This window comes from Carcharhinus amblyrhynchos, chromosome 18 (genome assembly GCF_965287045.1).
Source record: "Carcharhinus amblyrhynchos chromosome 18, sCarAmb.v2.hapA, whole genome shotgun sequence".
Taxonomy (NCBI): Eukaryota; Metazoa; Chordata; class Chondrichthyes; order Carcharhiniformes; family Carcharhinidae; genus Carcharhinus; species Carcharhinus amblyrhynchos.
In genome coordinates, this window is record NC_137341.1 from 13,383,438 (window position 1) to 13,409,126 (window position 25,689).

General features: G+C 43.3%; 1 protein-coding gene across 1 annotated transcript in view; it reads left to right on the forward strand.

Moving 5' to 3' along the window:
• The window catches only part of LOC145354857 (cytochrome P450 3A30-like), a 43,865-nt gene that overhangs the window by 10,512 nt on the left and 7,664 nt on the right, over nt 1-25,689 (forward strand). The window contains exons 3-8 of the mRNA XM_080206401.1: nt 1,430-1,482; nt 4,401-4,500; nt 12,304-12,417; nt 15,543-15,631; nt 17,769-17,917; nt 22,977-23,104. Coding sequence (XP_080062527.1) covers nt 1,430-1,482; nt 4,401-4,500; nt 12,304-12,417; nt 15,543-15,631; nt 17,769-17,917; nt 22,977-23,104 — 633 coding nt within the window. The remainder of the gene's footprint in view (nt 1-1,429; nt 1,483-4,400; nt 4,501-12,303; nt 12,418-15,542; nt 15,632-17,768; nt 17,918-22,976; nt 23,105-25,689) is intronic.

Sequence of the window (25,689 nt, forward strand, 5' to 3'; positions counted from 1 at the left end):
TAATGCCTCACCCCACCTGCTGCTGAAACCCTTGTCCACGACCTCAGCACCTCCAGACTTGTCTATTTCAATGATCTCTTGGCGGTCTCCTATGTTCCACCATCCGTGAATTGAACCTCATCCAAAACTCTACTTTGTGTATCCCAAGTCCTAGATTCCAATTGCCCTGTTCTCCATAACTTCCAGTGACTGTCAGCACTTCCATGTCTCACTTTTTAAATTCTCATGTTCTCATGTTTAAATTCCTCCATGGTCTTGCCCTTCCTATCTTTGTAACCGCTCTCAAAACTCTGAGCGCGCTATGATCCTTGGTCTCACGTCCATTGGGAGCTATGCTGTCAACCATCTAGGTTGTATACTCTAATTCCATCCTCAGACCTCTGTCTCTATCCCCTCTTAAGATGCTCCTTTAATACTTTCCTCTGGGCCCAGTTTTTTCCTAATGTGTCCTCTGTCAGCTTGATGTCCATTTTTTCTGTCTGTTTCACATGATGATGAACAATGTTAAAGAACATTGTGCATTTTCTAGCACCTTCCATTCTGAAGTAGTTTTTAAGTATAATGTAGAAAATGCAACAGCCAATTTGCACATAGTAAACAGCGATGCGATAATGACCGGTTGACCTGTTACAGTGACATTGGTTGAGGGATAAACATTGGGCAGGACACCAGGGAGAACTCCCCTCCTCTTTTTTGAATTAATGCTGTGGGACCTTTACACGCACATGAGAGGACAGACATGGCCTCACATTTATATTTCATCAGAAGGACACTGTTTACTCCTTCAAGTGACACTCCCATGCAATCACCTGAAATAGCTGAAGTTGCCTCCCTGACATCCTCTCACTTTCTGGCTGGGAGAACAAGGCTATGTGAAGGATGGTTTTTTTGGGGAACGGAGAGGGTAGTTTGGGTAAAAGTGGGAGCCGTTTACGGTGCCCTCTGTTTTCTGTTGTATGAGTTGCTTCCCTCCCTCACTGGGAAAGAGAACTGTACATCTAACAAGAGCTGCCCTTCCCCAGCATGGGTGATTTGCTACTGTAAAGTGATTCAGGCAAATAGCACAGATCCAATTAGGAGGAATCTAGATAAACACATAGAGGATACACAAAGATATACTGATAGGAAGAGGCTCAGGATAAACCCTGACATCGATCAGTTCACCCAAATGATCTTATTTCATCTTTTGAAAGTGTCGCTTCTGTCTTTGGAGGTCATATGAGGCAGTCTTTTCAAATAATGGGAGAGGAGCCATCCTTTTTAATTGAAAGGAATAAAAGTGGTTCAGTTTTTAATGTCATTTACCTTTTAAATAATGCTAGCTGGTATTTTTTCCCTCTTGGTGCCCCACCACAGTTTAAGTCATTATTGCTCTACTTTTTAGTATTACGTAAATACTTTTGCTGATTTCTGTTTTCTTCCTGACCAGGGTATTTTGAAGTTTGACGTAGAATGCTACAAGAAGTATGGAAAGGTGTGGGGGTGAGTATATTTAATCAGCCAGTAATGGGTATGTAAGTATCGATTTTTATCCAGTTCAAAACTGCATTTTACTCCAGTAATGTAAAATGTAATTCAACATGTGCTGAATAGATGATCAACACAGCTTAAAGGCACAGATTCTTTCAAGCAGTCTTGACACTGATGCAATTATTACACTTCTAAGGATGCTGGGGCCAATTCTCCCAAAAAGATTGCGTGTCGAATTTGTGTCAACACGAGTAAATCCCGCTAGTTTTTTCAGTGGGATTTTCAAAATGAATTTCCCACAGTCTGTGCATCACAGAGTGCCCAAGCTTGTTTCATACGATAAAAGTCAGTGGGGTCTAATCTCACTGGAGAGGCCGGCAGCATGGTGCTGAGTGGGCCATTGTTCATGCGCCAATATGTCATAGCGGAGATCGGCACATGTGCAGTAGCCCCACACTGCCAGCCTCCCATATGCTGGCCAGTTCAATCACAGACTAGCATAGCAACCCTCCCATCACTGCCCCTCCAATCTCCGACACAGCCCAAGCTTTGATGAGCCTTGCAGTGAAAGGTTTTGTGGAAGCCATCTGCCTCCATTGATTTTTACTTGCTTTTTTATTTGCAAGTCATTTTTAGGCCTGAACTCATTCCACAATATCCCACCCCAATGCCACCCCCTTTTTATGCCTACCTACTGCCTGGTCCCTGGCTACAGCTTATTACGTGGAGATACTGGCGTTGGACTGGGGTAAACAGGGTAGGAAGTCCAACAGGTTTATTTGGACTTTAACCTGGTGTTGTGAGACTTCTTACTGTGTTTACAGCTTATTACTGCAGATTTACCCACCTGTCAATCAGGCTAGCTGGGGAGGTGGAAATATATTCAGCAATTAATTTCTAGTGATCTGCTGATACAAGTGGTTAACAGTGAAGCTGAGTGTCTTGAGATGCAGAAAGATATAGATGGAATGGTCAACTGGGCAGATAAATAACAGATAGAATTAACCCTGAGAAGTATGAGATGATACACTTTGGAAGGAGTAATTTGACAAGGAAGTACTCAATGAATGGTAGGACACTAGGAATATCTGTGGAGCAAAGGGACTTTGGCTTGTTTGTCCACAGATCTCTGAAGGCGGAAAGGCAGGTTAACAGGTGATGAAAAAAACATAGGGGATACTTGCCTTGATCAATCGAGGCATAGATTACAAGAGCAGGTAAGTCATGTTGGAGTTGCATAGAACTTTGGTGAGGCCACAACTGGAGTACTGTCTGCAGTTCTGGTTGCCACATTATGGGAAGATGTGATTGCACAGGAGGGAATGCAGAGGAGATTCATAGAGTCACAGAATCATAGAGGTTTACAGCATGGAAACAGGCCCTTCAGCCCAACTTGTCCATGCCACCCTTATTTTTTTTTAAAGCCCCGAAGCTAATCCCAATTGCCCGCATTTGGCCCATATCCCGTTATACCCATCATACCCATGTAACTATCTAAATGGTTTTTTACAGATAAAATTGTACCCACCTCTACTCCTCTAGCAGCTTATTCCAGACACTCACCACACTCTGTGTGAAAAGAGTGCCCCTCTGGACACTTTTACATCTCTCCCCTCCCTCCTTAAACCTATGCCCTCTAGTTTTAGACTCCCCTACCTTTGGGAAAAGATATTGACTACCTACTTTGTCTATACCCCTCATTATTTTATAGACCTCTATAAGGTCATCCCTCATCCTCCTGTGCTCCAGAGAAAAAAGTCCCAGTCTATTCAGCCTCTCTTTATAACTCAAACCATCAAGCCCCAGTAGCATCCTAGTAAATATTTTCTGCACTCTTTCTAGTTTAATAATATCCTTCCAAAATAGGGTGACCAGAATTGCATGCAGTATTCCAAGTGTGGCCTTACCAATGTCTTGGTTCACAGGATTCACCAGATTCACAGGATGCTGCCTGGGATGGAAAATTTAAGTTATGAAGAGAGGTTGGGTATGCTTGGTTGTTTTCGTTGGAGCAGAGAAGACAGAGAGCGGACCTGATTGAGGTGCACAAGCATATGAGAGACATGGACAGAGTGGATAAGGAGCAGCTGTTCCTTTTAGTTGAAGGGTCAGTCACAAGGTGGCAGAGGTTCAAAGTGAGGCGCAGGGGGTTAACAGGGATGTGAGGAAAAGCTTTTTTACCCTGAGGATGGTGACAGTCTGGAATGCACTGTCTGGGAGGGTGGTAGAGGCGGGTTGCCTCACATCCTTTAAAAAGGATCTGGATGAGCACTTGGCACATCATAACATTCAAGGCTATGGGCCAAGTGTTGGCTATTGGGATTAGGTGGGAGTTCAGACGTTCCTCGCATGCAGATTTGATGGGCCGAAGGGTCCCTTCTGCACAGTATGATTCCCTCTTCCTGCAATCTCACACTGAATCTGCAGCTCTGGCAATTAGCAGACTTGCAATCTGTTCCAGCAGTGCTGACCAGTTGGAATTTACCCTCCGTCAACTCAGCCAGAGCGTCTTTGGTTTAAACATGATTCGTGGATCATAAATTATTTGTGAGAATCTGAAGTGAAACAGAATGAACTCACTCATCTGCATTTAGGTGCCATTTGGATTCCGACACCTGATTCAAGCTACACTTGAATTACAGTTGTAACGCTGAAGTGAGACGAGATGGTTTCCCATTGATGTGGTTGTAGTGTAACTGCCTGGATTATTCAACTGCAATTTGAGACATGTTCCATTACTGAAACAGGGAAATGTCTATAAACGCTCCTGTAACATTATTATAGTGATGGAGACCTGGCTGTCAGGAACATCCAAAGTGGTTATGGCAAGTCTAGATAAGTGGGGTTTGCCCAGGCCACACCCCCAGTCTATCGCTACACTTCATTTCTGGCCCACATTCACTTTCTAACACTTCTGCCTTTTCCTCTAGGATTTATGATGGGCGCCAGCCCCTTCTGTCCCTCGCGGACCCTGACTTGGTTAAAACCATCTTCATAAAAGAATTTTACACTTTGTTCACCAATAGGCGGGTAAGCATTGATCTGCACCGAAAGCTAATTCTTTTCTCGTGATTCCAATAACCCTCATTTTCTTTTATCTGATTGTTTAAACATGCTTTGGAGGTTTAGCTATGATCTAACTTGATTCACCTATTTTCTTTGCTGTTATAATCTCATAGCAGCCCAAGGCAAATGCCAGATTTATCAAACAAAAGCTGCATGTATGGGGCTGGGAGGAGCCTCATAGTAAGAAAATCAGAAATCATAGAATCACTACAGTGCAGAAAGGAGCCAATTGGCCTATTAAGTCGACACCGAGTCTCCGACAAAGCATCCCACCCAGGATATATCCACGTATTTACCCTGCTAATCCCTAGTGTCCTACACAGTCAGGACACTAAGAGGCATGACTAATCCACTTAACGTGCACATCTTTGGATTGTGGGAGGAAACCAGAGCACCTGGAGGAAACCCACGCAGACATGGATGTAGACGATTTGGCCCATTGAACCTCCTCTACCATGGAATAGGATTATGGCTGACCTAGTTGTAGCCACAGCTCCACTTTCCTGCCCATTCCCCATGACCTTTAACTCCCTTGTGGATCAAAAATCTGTCTAATGGGCTGGCACTATGAGTTAGTCTCCTGTTCTCAGCTCTCTGGATTCAATCAAATTCTCAGTGATTGTCTGTCTCAGTTTGACCTTTGGAGGTTTGGACTAACCCGTGTTGTTGAGATAAAATAGATCGTTTACCTTGCTCAAGCTTTATCTGATTTGTCGCTTGGAACATGTACCCGGAAAGTGAAATGTGTAATTGTCTTGAATTGACAGGATTTACACACCCTGATAATCTATGTTCGATAGAAAAAGATTTATTAACAGTAACCAGAAGGTGTAATATCCAATATTAGTGAGAATCCTGATCACTGCTCATTTTGTGGAGTCCTGGGTTAAACTATAGTTCAGGAGTGAAAACAGTGAAATACTCATTTATAATTAACAACCCAGTTGAAGGGCATTGGGGGAATATTTGGGTTTGAAATGTGGAATTTCATTAAAGGTAATGAAGAAATAACACCAGTTAAGATGTGAGAAGTGTGAAGGTTGAAGGAACAGAATCGACTCATGATACATAGCATATAAATGTATGATTTATATTCATGGGCTGTACATAATAGATTATTGGAATTATGTGCATTGAAGTTGAATATTTTTGTTGATGAATTTCTAACGTTTCATCTGCTGTTTGCATCAAAGGTAACTCAAAAACTAAAGGTGCAGGAAAGTGTCATTGTTCTAACTTTCCTCCTTCTCTTCCTCCTTATGTTCCTGTTTCAGTAATGTGGACAATTTGAGGCAAGCAGTTTAGCCACGATGAGAGTGAAATATCCCAGGGTTTGTGTGGTATCCAGGTCGTAGCACAGAATGTTTTGGATAATTTTTATGGAAGGTGGGGTTATTTAATTGTGAGGATGTGTCCTAGAATTCTTGGTGCCACAAGGGAATAATTCACAATGGGGAGGCAGCTTGTAGAATGATCACGTCTCGGGGTATGTTTTAAACTGAGTGCTAGGAGAAATACTTGCAGTTACCTGGAGCAAAATAATGATTAACCATTGCAGATAATTTATGAAGTGTGTAAAGTCAAGTGTTCTGTATTTATTGCAGTGACTGTCCAGATAAATGCTGTTAAGATGCAATGGGCAAGTGTGTGTGAGGAGAGGAAAGAATAAGGAAAATGAGCATTAAAATGAGAGTCGTGCATTTAATAGGAATGTATTCAGGAATAGTTGATTGGTGCAGCACATTGATGGAAGAAACACACCAACAATGGGATGATGATGCATGTATAAAAAACACACCTGACCCCACTACACAGCCAGTAACTCACTTTGACAACCTTTGTACAATGGTGCTGAGGCATAAAGGATAGAAATTAATTTAGGAACACTATCGACTACTCAGCTCTTTGAACCTGTTCCAACATTCTGTTACATCATGATTCACTTGGCCCTCAACTCCAGTTATCTACCATTGGCTTCATAATCCATCAATATTTTTACTTCATTAACATTGTAACTGTCCCAGATCAGAACAGTGGCATAGTAGTTAATATTGCTGCCTCACAGCACCAGGGACCCGAGTTTGGTTCCTGGCTTGGGTTACTATCTGTGCGGAGTCTGTATGTTCTCCTGGTGTCTGCCTGGGTTTCCTCCGGGTGTTCCAGTTTCCTCCCACGGTCTGGAAAATGTGTGGGTTAGGTGCATTGGCCATGCTAAATTCTCCCTCAGTGTTACCTGAATAGGCGTCGGCATGTGGCGACTAGGAGATTTTCACAGTAACTTCATTGCACTGTTAGTGGAAGCCTACTTGTGACACGAATGAATAAATAAATAGACCACACTTTCTGTAGGGAGACATCCAGATTTATCACAAGGCCGGTTTTCAAATCTGAAATGGAATCTTAGACTCTGATTTTCCAGCCTTGTCGGGGACAGGATCCATCATGGGGGGTGCATTCATTGATCTTAGGAAGATCCTGGCAATGGATGGGCCTGGAAAATCCTAACCATGGTAACTTTCAGCACAGGAAGCTTTTTGACTTGTGATCGTGCTGATTCTTTGAAAGAGAGGTATTGCTTCATCCCACATTCCTGCCTCGCCAATGATCTTGTTCAAAATTCTTTATTCTCATGTACTTGTCTAACTTGTGGAAATTGTTTTTCAAGTAAAACATTTCAGTCCTTCTAATTCTGAATGGGAAGATATTTCCCTCATTGCCTCTTTAAAACCTTTTGCAAGAATTCTAGTTATTGATCTATGTTCCAGAGGAGCCATTTTTCCATATTTACTCTCAATAATACCACTCTTCACTTTGAAAACATCCCACTGGGCCACCTCTTAAGTGGCTGTGTTCCAAAGAGAACTTGCTTGATCTCCCCTCGCAACTGAAATGAATTAGAAAAACTGCAAATGGAATTCAATCCAGAAAAATATGAGGTGATGCATTTGGGAAGGTCAAACAAGACAAAGGATCACACAATAAATGAGAGGATGCTGAGAAGTATAGAGGAATGCATGTCCACAGAAACCTCTGCTGGCGAGAAAAGTTGATAAGGTTGATAAGAGGTCTATGGAATACTTCCCTTTGTTAATCGAGGCATAGAATATTGGAGCAGTGAGATTATGCTGGAGATATGTAAAACACCAGTTAGGCCACAACTGCATGCATTTTTTTACCACCTCTCTGCAGCAAAAGCATTTCATTTCAGTGAAGAGGGTATAAAGGATGTTACCAGGACTGGAAAATTGCAGCATTGAGAAAAGATTAGATATCGTTTAGCTTGGATCAGAGAAGGCTGAGGAGAGATTTTGATCAAGATGTACTAAGTTATGAGGGGGCTAGGCGAAGTGGACCTGTTCTCCTTCTCAGTGTGGGCTGTGACCAGGGGCATAGATTTAAAATGATTTGGAGAAAGATTGGAAAGGAGATGAGGAAATGCTTTTACACTCAGTGGGTGATTGGAGTCTGGAAATCACTGCATGAGAAGATAGAAGAGACGGGAGTCCTCAACTCATTCAAATGCCCTGATGTCCAGTAACCTCCAGGGCTTCAGAGCAAATGCTGGAAAATGAGACTAGGCTGCCTGTTTTTTTTGACTTGATGCAGACTCAATGGGCTAGAGTGGCCTCCTTCTGTGTTGTAAATTTTGCTATATTTTGTGAACTACAATACCTGAAACAACAATACCTGGATGTTGAGAGAGGGTGGGGAGTGACAGAATGGGAATTGTTCCATGTGAGAACCAGTACAGATACAATAGCTGGTATTTTACAACCTTGCTCAGGCGAGCCTTGTAAAATCCCCAGCCAACGGAGAATTCTGTTCTGCGAGTTGTGGGCGGGTGTGCCAGTAAAATTCTGGCCAATATGTCTAATGGCAGTCTGCGCTGTGATGATTCTATGAAATAGGCCATCTCAAGTTAGGCCTAGCGATCTATGAACAATTATTTTGCTGAATACTGATCCGGGTCACCTGTAGCTCGAGCAGTGACTCTTGTTGGTTTGGTAGTGGTGGAGGAGTGTGGGGAGGAGGAGAGGAAGATGGGCTGGCAGTGTTGAATAGAGTCAAAAGGTGCTTAAGGTACACAGTCAAAATCCAGAGTGCCAGTAGACCCGACACTCCCATATTTATATACAGGTGAGGATCTCTGATTGGGCAAGCAATTATGGCCTCAATCAAGGAGCTCATACTCCAAGAGGCCAGCTTCATCGACCTCGTTGAAGATATTACAGTAAATCAAGTGGCGCAATCTTAACATGATGTGGGAATCGAGATGTTAAGGCAATTGTGAAGAGTGTGTACAACAGTCAAGACAAAGAATTCCTGATGAGGGAGTTGTAAAGCCTGTAACTGAATCTTTAATGATTGCATCTGAGGCAAAGCATTGTTCAAACGAAGATTTGAAAGTGTGTCTTTTTAAAAGTGGAATTTAAAATCACTCGTGTGGAAGCTGGAGTTCAGTGAGGGATGGTAGCTCAAGGTTTAAGAATCATCTCACAGAAATTCACTCTGGTTCAGAGCAGAGTGTGTGCCTTCACAGCTAGCTTGGATGTTTAAAGGGACTTTTTAGGGAGAACATTGTAGATTAAGGTAGTTTGTAACCCATGTAAGTTTTAAAATCTATGTATATTTGTGAAACTAAGGTGGGAATAAAGGAGTATTGTATCATAATCAAACTTCCATACTTAATAAATGTTTTTCTTCCTTGTTAAAACAAATTAGTGGTCCTATGACTCTGTCCCACCCAAATCTCTAAAAAAAAGATTAACAGGTGGGACCTTGAGCCCACACTCTTCATCTGTGAGATCACCCGTGGGAGTTTCCACTGGCACCACCGGCTGAAATCGCCAACCTGGCTGGTGAGATTGTGATCTCTGATTTTCACCACCCATTGCTGGTGATGTAATCAGGTTCACGTTTTTAAGGGGGGAGAACTTGATTTCCATGCATTTAATTAAATTTAAATCTATCTAACCTCCCCCATGAGATTTTCGTACCTTGTCAACATAATGTCATGTCAGCCACGTTTACAAGATGCTCAGCCAGACATGACCCTGTCACGGTGGGACTCCCCCAGGGAAGCAAATGTACAGTACAGTCCCCGGGGGAGAGGGACATGGGTCAGGCAGTTTCTTAGCAATGCCCCAGCACAGGTTGGCAGTGATCTCAGCGGAGCCTCATGTATGGGGGTTCATTTATTTGTAGTGGGGACTGGAGCAGACCCAGAGTGATGGGGTTGCTGCTGATGTTCTGGTGCAGTCAATGCCAACGATTATAGAACATAGAACATTACAGCGCAGAACAGGCCCTTCGGCCCACGATGTTGCGCCGACCAATTAAAAAAGCAATGACCCTCTAACCTAAATCAATCCCTTTCCATCCATAAACCTATCCACGGATCTCTTAAACGCCCCCAAACTAGGCACATCTACAACTGCAGCAGGCAGGGCATTCTAATCCCTCACCACCCTCTGGGTAAAGAACCTACCTCTGACATTCGTCCTATAACTACCACCCCTTAATTTAAAGCTATGCCCCCTCATGCTAGCTTTCTCCATCCGAGGAAAAAGGCTATCACTGTCCACCCTATCTAAACCTCTAATCCTCTTGTATGTTTCAATAAGGTCCCCTCTTAGCCGCCTTCTTTCTAACGAAAACAACCTCAAATCCCTCAGTCTCTCCTCATAGGACCTTCCCTCCATACCAGGCAACATCCTGGTAAACCTCCTCTGCACCCTCTCCAATGCCTCCACATCCTTCCTCTAATGTGGGGACCAGAACTGCACACAATACTCCAAGTGCGGACGCACCAGAGTTTTGTACAGTTGCAGCATGACGTTGCGGCTCCTAAATTCAATCCCCCTACCAATAAACGCCAAGACACCGTATGCCTTCCTGACTACCTTATCCACTTGATTCCCAACTTTCAGGGATCTATGTACACATACACCTAGATCCCTCTGTTCATCAACACTATTCAGAGTCCTACCGTTAGCCCTATACTCTACACATCTGTTATTCCTGCCAAAGTGAATTACCTCACACTTTTCCGCATTAAACTCCATCCGCCACCTCTCGGCCCAGCTCTGCAACTTGTCCAAGTCTCTCTGTAAACTATGACACCCCTCTTCACTATCTACCACTCCTCCGACTTTGGTGTCATCAGCAAATTTACTGATCCACCCAACTATACCCTCATCCAGATCATTTATAAAAATTACAAACAGCAGTGGCCCCAAAACAGATCCCTGAGGTACACCACTTGTAACCGAACTCCATGACGAATACTTACCATCAACCACCACCCTCTGTCTCCTATCTGCTAGCCAATTCCTGATCCAATTAACTAAATCACCCTCAATCCCATACATCTGCATTTTCTGCAGAAGCCTTCCATAGTGAACCTTATCAAACGCCTTACTAAAGTCCATATATACCACGTCAACTGCCTTACCCCCATCCACCTCTTTGGTCACTTTCTCAAAAAACTCAATAAGGTTAGTAAGGCACGACCTACCCTTCACAAAACCATGCTGACTATCTCCAATCAATTCATTACTCTCTAAATAACTATAAATCCTATCCCGAATAATTTTTTCTAAAACTTTGCCCACAACAGAAGTAAGACTCACCGGTCTATAATTCCCGGGGAAGTCTCTGTTCTCCTTCTTAAACAATGGGACAACATTCGCTATCCTCCAATCTTCTGGCACTATACCTGTGACCAACGACGACCTGAAGGTCAGAGCCAGAGGCTCTGCAATCGCCTCTCTTGCCTCCCAGAGAATCCTAGGGTAAATCCCGTCCGGCCCAGGGGACTTATCTATTTTCAAACCCTCAAGAATATCTAGCACATCCTCCTTATCAACTGCAATACTATCCAGTTTACAACCCTGTAACCCAGTGTTCTCCACAGCTACATTTATGTCTCCCTGCGTGAATACCGAAGAGAAATATTGGTTCAATGCCTCTCCAATCTCTTCCGGTTCCACACATAACTTCCCACTGCTGTCTCTAACTGGCCCTAATCTTGCCCTAACCAATCTTCTGTTCTTAACATATCTATAGAACGCCTTAGGATTCTCCTTAATTCTATCAGCCAAAGTCTTCTCGTGTCCTCTTTTAGCTCCTCTTAACTCACTCTTTAACTCCCTCCTAGCTAATCTAAGGCTTTCCAGTGCACTACCTGAGCCCTCAAGTCTCAAGGGCTCTTATTGATTGGAGGCGGGGTGGGAGGAAGGGGAGGTCATGCCAGGGTTATTTGGAAGGGGGGGGGGGGTTGCTGCGATGCCACCGATGATTGATTGGTGGGGGAATGCCAGGATGATTGGGAATGAGGGGAGGGCCATAGATGTCTCTGTCGTGGGGAGGGGGAGATTTATTTTAGTGAACAGGCATCCGATCTCAGTGGGAACGATTCGTGGCTCTGAGTCCCTGCCCCACCAAAGTGATGGTGCAAACCGTGTTCACTCTTTTTTGACAGTGACAAGATCTGTTGGGAAAACAGACCAGTGTAGCTGGTAAGTTCCAAACCAGTTTTCTCACTAGAATTGACATGAAGCTCTTTTGAGCCAGGATTCCATTTCCTGTCCAGTTAGAACACTAACTGGGATCGTGACAAGTTTCTCCCTCCTCCTCCACACTACCTTTACCCATTCAACCTGTGAACATTCTGTGCAGGTTTAACAGTAATGATGAGTTAATTTAGTTGGACCTGACCTGTAATAAAAATAAACAAGAGGCTAAATCTTCCTACTTTTTCTGTAGGACTTTGTTCTGAGTGGGCCACTGACTGAGTCCATCATGGCTGTCAAAGATGATCACTGGAAGAGAATCCGAACTGTGCTTTCACCAATCTTCACCAGTGGGAGACTGAAAGAGGTAACTGACCCCACCTTACAATTTGTGCTTGTACTTGTGATGTGTGAGATTAAGAACGTGGACAAGTGAGTTAAATGCAAACTCACCCAATAATAATTGACTTCATATGCTGAGGGTGAATGCTAATATACTCAAGAACTGTAATATAAGAAACTAAATCAAAGTAACTTGAGGTCATCTTAAGTCTGCCTGTTTCTTAACACTTAACCGTCATTCCTCTATCACCTTTGGGCTCCGAGAACTACTTTGACTCCCAACCATATTTTAAAATTCTTGTTTTCAAATCTCTCCATGGCCTCACTCCTTCCCTGTCTCTGTATTCTCCTCCAACCCCACAACCCTGCAAGATATCTCCACTCCTCTAATTCTAGTCAATGTGGAGTCTGGAATATAATTGCTCCATCATTGGTTGTGTCTTCAATTGACCAGTCCCAGGGCCTTGAATTCCTTTTCTACATCTCTCCACCTCTCCACTTCTTCCTCTAAAACATATCTCTTTGACCAAGCTTTTGAACATCTGACCAAATGTCGTCTTTATTTTTAATTCTTTTTTGAGCCTTCCATATTCAGCCTGGTTCTCAATTAAATAATCTACCTGATGTCTGTAATAAGCACTTTACTTTTCTGCTTCACCTTCATTTCTATCACTTTCATCATCCAGAGGGTTCTGGGTTTGTTTACTCTGCGTTTGATCTTTGTGTGAATATATGTTGAACTATCTCTTCTTTAAAGGCAAATCATTGTTCAGTTGCAGTTTGACCTGCAAATCAATGGTTCCGATTTATCTGAATTAGATATGTTGGTTGTCCCCCAATTAATTACTCTTAACTTGGACGTTTCTTTGTCCTTTTCCATAGTCCACCTAAAACTTATGACACAATAATCACAATGTCTTCTAAATATACCCATTTGGTATTAGATCCACTTAGCCCACCTCATTCTCAAGAACCAGATCGAACAATGCCTCCTTTTTCATTGGACTGGAAAAATGCTGCTCTAGAAAATTCTTTTATCATTTAGCTCCCTTGACCTTTAACCTTTTGCTCCACTTGCCCAAACAGCAAAATCACATCACATTCCTTCCTATTCCGGTCCTGAAGAATAGTCATATTGGACTCAAAATCATTTGGCGAAATCTTGCTGCCATTTATGCCAGGGGGATCTTTTGGTTCCGCCAATGCCACAAAGCCGCTGAAGGCTTCCCAACGACAAGGGTGCATTCAACGGGAAGCCTTGATGAAAGTGACGCGATGTGGAGATGCCGGCGTTGGACTGGGGTAAACACAGTAAGAAGTCTCACAACACAAGGTTGAAGTCCAACCAATTTATTTGATAATAAACCCACTAGGTTTTGGGGTTTGCCCGTTCGTCAGGTGAGACTCAAGAGGATGAGCTGCACTCATCTGACGAAGGGGCAAACCCCAAAACCTAGTGGGTTTATTATCAAATAAATTGGTTGGACTTCAACCTGGTGTTGTGAGACTTCTTACTGTAAAAGTGACGTGACCATAGGATCCCGCCGCCAGCAAGCAGTGTGCCATCTCCTGCTGCTGTGACACATTCCACAGAGGAGGAGGAAAATCCCGCTCATTAACTCTCTCTCCACAGATGCTGACAGATCTGCTAAGTTTTTCCAGCACTCTCTGTTCTCTTAAATATCAGAGCTGGAATTCTCTGGTCATTGATGCGAGCAGGATTCTCTGCTCACCTCCGGCCATGGTTTTCCTGCTGGTGTGAGGTGACAATTCCCATTGACAGCAGTGGGACCAGACAATCCCGCCACTAGCAAACAATGTGTCACCTCTCACTAGCGGGAAACACGCGGCTGGAAAGGTGGAGAATTCTGGTCCATCTCCAGTATTTGCATTATTTTGCTTTTATATTCATATCTTGCAATTTCCTACCTTCATACTATCTCTCCTAATACTCTTGTGTACTTGGCATCTCTCTATAATATTAGTTTGTGGTGTCCACACCCTGCCAAGTTAGTTTAATGCTCCCTCATAGAATCACCAATTTGGCCTGCAGTGAAATTGGTCCTTCTCTGTTTAGGTGTAACTTGTTCACCCTGAACAGGTCCCAGTACTGATCCCTATGCCCCATGAATTGAAAGCCTTCCTTTCTGCACCAACTCCCCCATCGCACATTAATCTGCCTTAATTCTATGCTTGCTTGTGTTCGCACGGGGATTAATCTCCAGGTTACCAATTCTGAGGTCCTGTTTGCTAATTTCCTACTTAGCTCCCTAAAACCTGCCTTCAGGATCACATCTTTCTTTCTATCTGTGTCACTGACACCATGGCCACTGGCTCTTCACCCTCTGCCTCTCCCAGGGTGCTCCGCAACCAGTGACATCCTTGACCCTGGCACCTGGGGTCAACATACCATCTTGGATTTATCTCTGAAGCTGCAGAAACACCTGTCTGGTTCTCCAACTATTGAGTCATCTATCACCATTGCTGTTCCAATCTTCTTCACACCCCTCCTCCTGTACAGTTGAGCCAGCCATGGTGCGGTGGAGTTGGTTCTGAATGCACTCCCCAGGTGAACCAACATTTCCATCAGTATTCAGAACTGAATACTGGTTGGAAAGTGAGATATACTTGGGATTCCTGCACTACGTGCTTGTTTCTACTTGACTGCCCGGTGGTACTCAATCCTTCTCTCCCTGTATACACTTAACTTCCAGGGTGGCCACATCTATACATGTGTCATTCTCCAAGCTCTCAACCATATGGATGAACTGCAGTGATACCAGTTGCAGCTGAAGCTCCAAAGCCCAGTGATGGTTGAAGATCAGGCAGTGTGTCTAAGGTCTGAAGGAGCTTGCTGATCGTCTCACAGATCAAGTAACATGAGTTCTGCGTATTTAGTGTGGTTTAGGGGGCTGGGAAAGGGGGTGCGAGTGGGCAATCTGTTTGGAGATTGAGGAGCTAAGGATTTTCTTTGCTCGTCACGGTAATCCTGAAGTGATGGGAAGATTTGGCTGAGGAGAAGCAGAATGTAAAATGTCCTGTTGCTGCATGAAATCTGTTGAAATCTCCAGGAATACATGCACCATATTTGGGTGCAGATCAGCTTTGTGAACCTCTTGTATATTGTTTGCCATTTTCTTCTTTCCTCAGATGTGTCCAATAATCAAGCACTATGCAGAAAATCTTGTGAAAAATGCAGAAAAGAAAGCAAAGCTGAATGAATCTGCCGACATGAAGGAGTAAGTAATCTATCTATTGGGTGACAGATCTGAGATCCTCCATCACAAACCCTTCCTGGGCAATTCAATCATTTTCACTGTGCACTGGTCTCAAAGGGAAATGAGTGGATGTTCACTGACTCTTCCATGATCTTAGCTGTGTGAACTAGTTGTACCTTTTTCTTGATGAGGGATGTATTGAGACGCACTAAGCTCTCACTATAAACATGCAACTTCCATTCTGAACAGACAGATACAGCATTTTATCCTCATGAGGAATTCCAATCATTGTCTGGTTTTAAGTCATTGGGTAAAAATAAGAGCTAAGAAGGTGGTTGAGTTATTGTCTAGATCTCTCCAATGTCACTTTGATCTGGTTTTGTGGAAATAAATTGTTGTGACAATTCCTCTGGCTCCCACCTCAATCCAATTCTGTTCCATGTTCCAACAGTTTGGTTGGAACCTTGTCAGCTGCACGAAGACAGGGATTTCTTTTGGGAAGGTGGATACCAGATCAATTACCTGATGGATTCCATCTCCACTGAACAAAGACAGGATCATTGAGCACCAGATATCCAACTTGCAATGCTATGTAACCAATTAGTGTCAATTGAATGGCTGTTTGGGAATAGATTGTTGACACTCCTGGGACCTTTTCAGCCTCCTGAGAAATTTGGCTGATAGCTAGAAATAGTCTCCCAGATGTAGGCCAGGGAAATTAGAAATCTCCTTTAATTTACCCTCTCCACCTGGAGTCATGCTTGCCTGAAAGCCCTGAAACCTGTTAAAAAAATGAATTATTTTTAGTGGAAAATTATCATTACATGCTCATTTTAGCAGATGTTCTAGTGTCGCTTTCTGTTGGATTCATTGCTTTTGTTTAGTGTCTTGTTGCTGAATGGGCTTGAAAATGGGATGGGAGGCATAAGGAGCCATGAAGAATGTTTTGGAGGGGGGTGGCAGGCAGGCAGGGGGGCTTGTGGTGGTCTAAGAACATAAGAAATAGGAGCAGGAGTAGGCCATCTAGCCCCTCGAGCCTGCCCCGCCATTCAATAAGATCATGGCTGATCTGTCGTGGCTCAGTTCCACATTCCCGCCCTCTCCCCATAACCCTTAATCCCCTTGCCTATCAAAAACCTATCAACCCGCGTCTTAAAAATATTGAGCGAGGCAGCCTCCACCACTTCAACGGGCAGAGAATTCCAGAGATTCACCACCCTTTGAGCGAAGAAGTTCCTCCTCAACTCCGTTCTAAACCGCCCCCCCTTTATCTTGAGGCCGTGCCGTCTAGTCCTACTGTCCTTTCTGAGCGGGAAGAGTCTCTTCACCTCTATCCTATCCATCCCATTCAACATCTTATACGTCTCAATGAGATCTCCCCTCATTCTTCTAAACTCTAATGAGTACAAGCCTAGTTTATTCAGCCTCTCCTCATAGTTCAACCCCTTCAACTCCGGAATCCTCTACACCCCCTCCAAGGCCAAAATATCCTTGCGTAAGTGCGGCGACCAAAACTGCACACAGTACTCCAGCTGCGGCCTCATAGAACTCCAATACATTCGTCAGACACGACTTCCCCTTAACGAAACCGTGCTGCATCTGCTCTACCAAACAATTCTCCTCAAGATGCCTCGCTATTTTCTCCTTGATCACGGATTCTTACAATTTTCCTACAACAGACGTTAAACTAACCGGCCTATAATTCCCTGCCTTTTGCCTGCTACCCTTCTTAAACAACGGCGTAACATTAGCCATTTTCCAATCTTCCGGCACTTCCCCGGAATCCAGCGACGTTTGGAAAATAATCACCAAGGCCTCCACTATCACCTCCGCCATTTCCTTCGGAACCCTTGGATGCATTCCATCCGGTCCTGGGGACTTGTCCACAATCAGTCCTGTAGAGGGATAGGAGGGGCTGTAGGGGATGAGATATGCCTTTGCCTGGCGGGTATCAGATGGCGTTTTCAACTTGTTTTTTTAAATCCCTTCATGTAGAACATGGTTCACATCTTTGTTGATGGACTGTGAACCTTGTTTTAGAATCTGGCCTGAGTCCATGTACGTTGCAGAAGACTAGGACATGCCTATCCCTGCAGTGTATCCCTTTATTTCTTCCAGCTGTTAAAATTGATTAACAAGCCCTTTTCCCTTCTGCCAGGATCTTTGGGACGTACAGCATGGATGTGATTACCAGCACTGCGTTCAGTATAGATGTTGATTCCATCAACAACCCCGATGATGTATTTTTAGTCAACACCAAGAAAATAATATCATTCAGCATCCTCAACCCTTTAATTCTCCTAAGTGGTAAGTGATGGAACATTTTTATTGTATATCAGTTGAGTGAGGGTAGAGGAATTTTTTCTTTTGATTGAGGAGGCATCCTGTTGGTTGCTCAGTTTCTCTGGTATGAATGTCAGTGGCGGTTGTTTTGACTGGTGTTCTATCACCAGTGGATCGGTTCTGCCACCAACAGCTGGTCCACATGCTTTTTCCAGATGACATCGTCCCAGGCCTGGAAAGTATACAAGGCAGGTAGTGCTGCAGTCTTTATGATGTTTGTGGCAGGAGCCCATTCCTCTCCTGTAGGGTAGTTCCTAGCCAGAACTTCTTGTCCTTGGCAGAAGACATGCTGTTTAGCTTTGTTTGCCTGCCATTTAATCTAACCTTGTCGTTTCATTGGAGCGATTTCTTTCGTTTTTGGAGGTTTCAATAATTAGAATGCTGAATGTAATTGTTGCTCCACCAGCAGTAATTGTGGAGAAATGTTTGCTGTAGAGTGAGCAGTATTCCTGTACATGAGTAGGAATCGTTTCAGACATTTGGTGAATTAACCTTGTTCCCTGGTTGTCTTTAATGGGTGCTTCATTGTTTGTACAAGCGTTCTGCTAGTCCATTTGTAGCAGGATGGTACGATGCTCACCTAATGTGTTGTATGTTGTTCTCTTCCAAGAAACTTTCAAATTCTTGATGAATTGTGGTCCATTATACTCCCTAGTTACTCAGGGAATCCAAATCTACTAAAGATTTCTCCTAACCTCTTGGTTGCCTTTTCTGATGAAGTTTACTTCATTATGGTGACTTCTGGCCACTCTGAATGAACATCAACTGTAATTAGGACCATGTATCCTTCAAAAGATCTTGCGTAGACCACATGTATCCATTTCCAAACCTCTTCTCGCCATTCCCAAGGATACAATGTTGCTAATGGTGGCAGGTTTTACACCTTTGCCTATGTATAACATGTTCCAGCTTTCTTCTCTATTTCTATATCCAACCCAGGCCACCAGAAATAGCTCCTCGCTATCTTTCATTTGCATAATACTACAATGGCCCTCGTGCAATTTGTCTAGCACTAGTCATCTTAATGGAGATGGAATGATTACTCTTAGCCCCCAAAGAAGACATCCTGACTGTACCATGGTTTCAAGTAAAGTTTTAGTTCTGAGGTCTTGCTTCCTGGTCTCTTTTCCACTACTTCACTTCGAAAGTATCGGATCACTCCTTCTTTACTTGTCCTAAAGTAACAGGTATGCTGTCCACCTGTTCAAAAAAGATGATGCTTCCACTCGAACTACGTGATAATGATAATCAAGAAAGGCCATTTGCATTACAATGATGATTTGATTATCAATTCTTGAGAGTGCATGTATATGCAGATAGATGCAATGTTCATTCTGCATTCTACTTGTTGCCAGTGGTACTCCTGTATTTGGTCCAAAAATTGTCATTAATAGATAATGACCCATCAACAGTGTGAAATTTCTTTCATACAGGAATTGGTGGAATCTCTTTATCCCAAGGATATTCCTAAGGTATCTCTTTCGATTTGCATGTAATTACTTTCAGCTTTGCTCAATGTTTGCAATGCAAATGGCGTGATGTGGGATCCTGCCGCTGCAACACCATAGGGAGATGCTAACTGTGGGGGTAAGTTTGGGTCAAAATGCGTCAGGAATTGAATGTGACTTTTGGCTTGTACAAAAGTATTGATCACATTCCATAGCCGAATGTCTTGGCTTCATACTTCGGTGGCATGTGGGTGTCTGAGTTTTAGTTTCGAAACTATTAAGCATCGACTCAGCTGACATTTTGTCCCTGAGTACACAAACTGGGTTGCTGAGCTTCTTTCACAGCCAACTGCATTGAAATAGCAATTTTCAGAGTCAGGTTAGCAACTGTGGTGCCTCACTTTTCAAACCACAGATGAGTCTGTCCCAGATTGTATCATTTAATATATCACCATACTCTCAGTACTCTGCAAGTTTTAATTATGCAACATATCCCACTCTTCTTGATTGCGTTTATGGAACCTGAATCACTGCGCAATCACTGAAGGCTTCAGTGAATAATGTGCTTGCGGAATCGTATGTCTTGGTGTCTGGATTCTCTGGCTGCACTGAACTTCTGAAGAGGTTATAAGAACATAAGCGTTTACACTTCCCTCATTATGCTCAAGAACGTGGGAACCCTAATATCTTCTGCTATTTTGTTTGCTTGCACAAAAAGATCAAGGTGTTCCATATAGGATCTCCACCACCCCACATTTTCATTAAAGGATCCCTCAGAGTAGAATACTCCTGCCATTTTCTTTCTAATGGAAGAATCTCTGCAATGTGTTTTCATCAGGTTCCTTGCTTTTCCCAATCTAAACCAGGCATAACCCAAGCTTCAGCCTGTTTATTTTCTACCCCAGCTCTGTTTTTGCTATGCAAAGCAATTTTGTGGCCACGAGCCCGTTCTGCCTGGAGCACATACGTGAGTTTTCCTTCAAATTCCTCCTCCTGACTTCTTTGACAATTTATTTTCTTCTTCCCGGTCGCTAGAAGGCGCCATTCAACATCCTCATCACTATTTTCTGTGTTGTGTATTGTGGAATTGATACTAGGAGGCATGGAGGCTGATAAACTAAAGGAGCTTTATTTACAAGGTGCGTTCAATCTTTACTCTGGCAGTTTTCTCTCACTAACGATTGGGGGAGTTACTTCACTGTCATGTACATATTATACAGTGCTTAATGCAGCTTCTCTGAAATCAATATAAATACAGAACAAACATCAACTGGAGGTTCCCTTTCAAGTCAAGCACCATTCTGATTTGGAAATACATTGCCATTCCTTCACTGTCACTGGGTCAAAATCCTGAAAATCCCACACTAGCAGCACTGTGGATATACCTACACCTCAGACTGCAACAGTTCAAAAAGGAAGCTCACCACCACCTGCTCAAAGGCAATTAGGGTTGGGCAATGAATGCTAGCCTAGCCAGTCAGGGCTATTAGGGATGGGCAGTAAATGCTGGCGAAGCTCATGCTCCAAACACTGGCAGAATTATGCCAGTTTTCAGAATACTGATTTTGGAGAGTTCTCGAAGATTTGCTCAGTGAAAGGCTGGTCTGCAGTATTAGCAAGGACAGCATTCAGTGTCGGTTGTTAGGGGAAGCCACAGTGATTTTAAGAAGGCTCTAGACATTTCTCAGGGCATGGAAATGGCTGCCAGTGATGCCAGAGATATTCAGCAGACAAATGATGGTCTTAAGTGGGGGAGCCAAGTATAAAAAGAATCCGCAAGCAGAAAGGTAAAAGCAGTGGACTGTTTTAGGTGTGGAGGGCCTCACTGAATCATTGAAAGTTTATGGACGCTGTTTGTCACTCACACAACATTTAGGCACATTTAGCGAAAAGTGCAGGGATGCGAAGAACAAGGTAAATGTTGAAAAATAAACCTTCATTCATGGAAACCTCAATCAATTGCACACAACATGGAAAGCTTGGAGCAGACAAAGGAGCAAGTTTACGATAAGTTCAATGTAGATGAGGTGCAAGCAGAGCCTATTGTTATTACAGATGCCACATGCAGAACAGTAGGATTAGCTTTGTTTCAGTACAGTATAGGGGAACCTTGCACTGCAGTAACCCAGACAGTTTCAGACAGTACAGGGGAACCCTACCCTGCACTGCACTAACCCAGACTGTTGCAGCACAGCACAAGGGAACACTGCACTAACCCAGACTGCTTCAGTACAGTACCAGGAGAACCCTGCACTGCAGTAACCCAAACTGTTTCAGTACAATATAGGGGAACCCTGCACTGCAATACCCAGACTGTTTCAGTATAGGGAAACCCAACACTGCACTAACCCAGACTACTTCAGTACAGTACAGAGGAACGCTGCACTGCATTAACCCAGACTGTTCAGTACAGGGAAACCCTGCACTGCACTAACCCAGACTGTTTCAGTACAGTACAGGGGAACGCTGCACTGCATTAACCCAAACTGTTTCAGTCCAGGGAAATCCTGCACTGCACTAACCCAGACTGTTTCAGCACAGTACAGGGGAACACTGCACTAACCCAGACTACTTTAGTACAGTATAAGAGAACCCAGCACTGCACTAACCCAGACTGTTTCAGTACAGCATAGGGAAACCCAGCACTGCACTAACCCAGCCTGTTTCAGTATAATACAGAGGAAACCTGCACTGCACTAACTTAGACTGTTTCAGTATAGGGGAAACTTGCACTGCACTAACCTAGACCATTTCAGTATAGGGGAAACCTGACTGCACTAGCCCAGACTGTTTCAGTACATTGGAACACTGCACTAACCCAGACTGTTTCAGCACAGTACAAGGGAACACTGCACTAACCCAGACTGTTACAGCACAGTACAAGGGAACACTGCACTAACCCAGACTGTTTCAGTACCGGGAAATCCCACATTGCACTAACCCAGTACAATATAGTATAGAGGGACCCCGTAGTGCACTAACCCAGACTGTTTCAGTACAGGGGAACCCTCCACTGTACTAACCCAGACTGTTTCTGTACAGGGGAATCCTGCACTGTACTATGAGGTGTCATTTCTCTGTTAAAACATTAAATCAAGACCCCTTATGCCCTTTCGTATGGGTGTAAAAGATCTCATGGCAATTTTGAAGAACAATAAAATTCTTTCTCAAACAGTATCACTGAAATAGTTTGTTGTCTTTATTGCTGATCTAGGATTTTACTGGATGCAATTTGACTGTTTCCTACAGCATGTCTAAACCTGCAATCCTTAGCACCTTGCTGGAGGATGGCAGCAGGCACTTGCCAACATCAGCACCTGTGAGTTCCCTTCCAGGCCACACTCAATCTGACTAAGTGGAACTTAATTGTCACTCCTTCACTGTCCAGGGATCAAAGTCCTAGAGCACCTTCTTTAACAGCGCTGTGGCTGTACGTACACCAGGTGGATTGCTGCGATTCAACCACCTGAAGGGCAATTGAAATGGACATGCTGCATTGGCTAGTGACACTCATATTATTATCCATGTGCAGGGCTACTAATCTTCCTATCTGATTGTTGTTTCTTTCATTGCAGTGGTTATTCCTGCCATTATTCCACTTCTGACAAAGTTTGGATTCAGCTTCTTCCCCAGTGATGCGAATGAATTTTTCATGAACTTTTTAACGAGTTTGAAGGCAAAGAGACAAAAAAATGTGCATACTGTGAGTGTTAAACTAACAGAAATGATTTGGGTTCTTATACATTTCTCTTTCCCTCCCTCATCACTGATCAACTTTTTCTGCCTTATTCTTGTAGCTGGCTGCTGCAATATTATTCGAATTAGAAGACAAGGTACCTGAGTTTTTATTTGGGTGTCTTGCCCATCCAGACTTGCCTTTTTTCAGAGGATGAGTTGACAGTCAACCACATTGCTGTAGCTCTGAAGTCACATATAAGCCAGACTAGTTAAGAATGGCAGATTTCCTTCCCCTATAGGACGTACATGAACCAGGTGGGTTTTTCCAACAATCGACAATGGTTCCATGGTCATCAATAGATTCTTAATTCCAGATTTTTAAAATTGAATTCAAATTCCACCATCTGCCATGGTCCCCAGAACATTAGCTGAGTTTCTGGATTAATAGTTTTAATGATAATACCACTAGGCCATTGCTTCCCCAAAGAGATACTTCTGAATGGACCTACCTCACATTAAGTTGATCTTTTTCCACATTCTAGCTATGACTATAACACTATATTCAGCACTCCCTTCTTTACTTCTCTATGTACAGTATGCTTTGTACAGCGTGCAAGAAGCAATACTTTTCACTGTATACTAATACATGTGACAATAATAAATCAGATCAAATACTAATATTTAGCAGGTAGGGTACAGTTTGTGTTCAGTCTGTTTGGAATCAGCTCTACAGTCACTGGCCTGAGATTACTGCTGGGCTCTCCTATCTCCCATTGGAAAGTGGAAATGGCAGGGACAATGACTTCTGCCCTTTCTCTCAGGCTTCTGCCAAGGATACAGCTAGAGAACAATTACCTGCACAAATTTTACCCTGTGGTATTTTAGGTTGTGTAGTTTCTTCGTAGGAACATAGGACTTAGAAGCAAAAGTAGGCCATCTGGCTTTGCGAGATTGCTTCATCTTTCAATAAGATTATGGTTGATCTGGTTGTGGTTTCAGCTCCACTTTTCTGTCTACCACCTCCAGAATCCCTTGCTCCCTTGCCTAATAAAAATCTATTTAACTACACCTTGAATAAATTTAAAGATCCAGGATAGAATTCTGCAGAGCATCTTGTTGGTGTGAATGGCCTGAGAATTCCGGCCCTAGATTCCATAATCTTTTGGGGAAGAGAATTCCACACACCAATGAGAGAAGAGATAATGCTTGTGTGTAGAGAGACTTCTTATTCTTAAAGTTCCCGAGTTATTGTCCCCCACAAGAGGAAACAGCAACCCTTTCAAGAACCATCGATATTGTTCGGATAAGATCACCTCTCATTCTTCTAAACTCCAGTGGGTATAGGTCTACTCTATTCAACCTCTCCTCAGAAGATAAGCCACTCATCCCGGGAATGGGGACCCAGCAGTAATAAAATATTCTTGGATTTCCTGTGAATAGATCCATTGAGGGAACTGGGAGGGAGAGGAGGTGAATGTATCAGTAACCTTGGTGTGAGTGAAAACAGTCTGTCTGATCTCTTTCTCTTGCTCAGTATGAATCAGAAATCTTACTGTTAAATTGTATTTAAGTGAAGGCCTCACTCATTCAAAATGCTTTCCAAATTTCCTGTAAGATGTAATCTCTACCTGTTCGGACTTTGCCTTGGGCATTTCAGTGAAGTAAACCAGACTTTATTTGGCTGAGAGACATTATTGACTATTGTGAGGCAAAAATACTCTTACGGATGAATTAACAAGATGTTGTTCATTACAAGGCTACATTGACAGTAGGAAGGTTTGATTTAGAGACTGTGCAGGACAGAAGCAGGAGTTTCTTTCTCATGTTGAACATTTTGCATTCAGAGTGAAGTTGATTAAATTGGTTGAAGGTCAAGGGCTGAGTTTTCAGGTCCTGCAGAGGGTGGGAAAAGAACAGGGACGGACAGGGCTTAAAAAAACAAGTTGACCTGCTGCTGGGCTGGCACTAGATATGTTCACCCAGGTTGGAGAAGCTCATTAACAGGGGATTGTTGGAATTTTCTCTCATGCAATGTCTGAGGCAGACCAGGTGAAGAGAGGCAGGTAGAGAGTAGGGAGCCATTGTCTCCACAGGGAATTATCTCAACATGAGTTTAAATAATGTAGAGAGGTTGGCCATTGAGAGACAGGCGGTGGACAGAGTGGACAGCCTCGGGCAGTACAGCTAGTTGTTGTCCTAGCGATAGCATGGGGGGGGGTGGTGTGGAGCAGAAGAGCAGGGAGCAAAGGATAAATGAGCAACTGGATTTTTGTTGTCCCTAGTTAGACATTATGCTATAGTCTCCATGTCCTGCCCCTCATTCTTCAAATGTGTAACCAGCTATGGTCAAGGAAGGCACCTGCTAGCAATGGGGCAGAACTCTTAAGATTTTGGGTCTGGTGACACACTCTGAAGGATGGCCAGAGGCCCTGCATACAGAAGAATGAGAAGGGGGAAGATTGAAGAGGTCATATCCTTAAGAACCAGAGAAAACCCAAAATCAAAAGTAAGATGATAATAATGAAGAAAGAGGTACATTGCAGTTCATTATAAACTGCACATTAAATGATAGATACAACGGACATATCTTACCAATTGACTTGGCTGTGC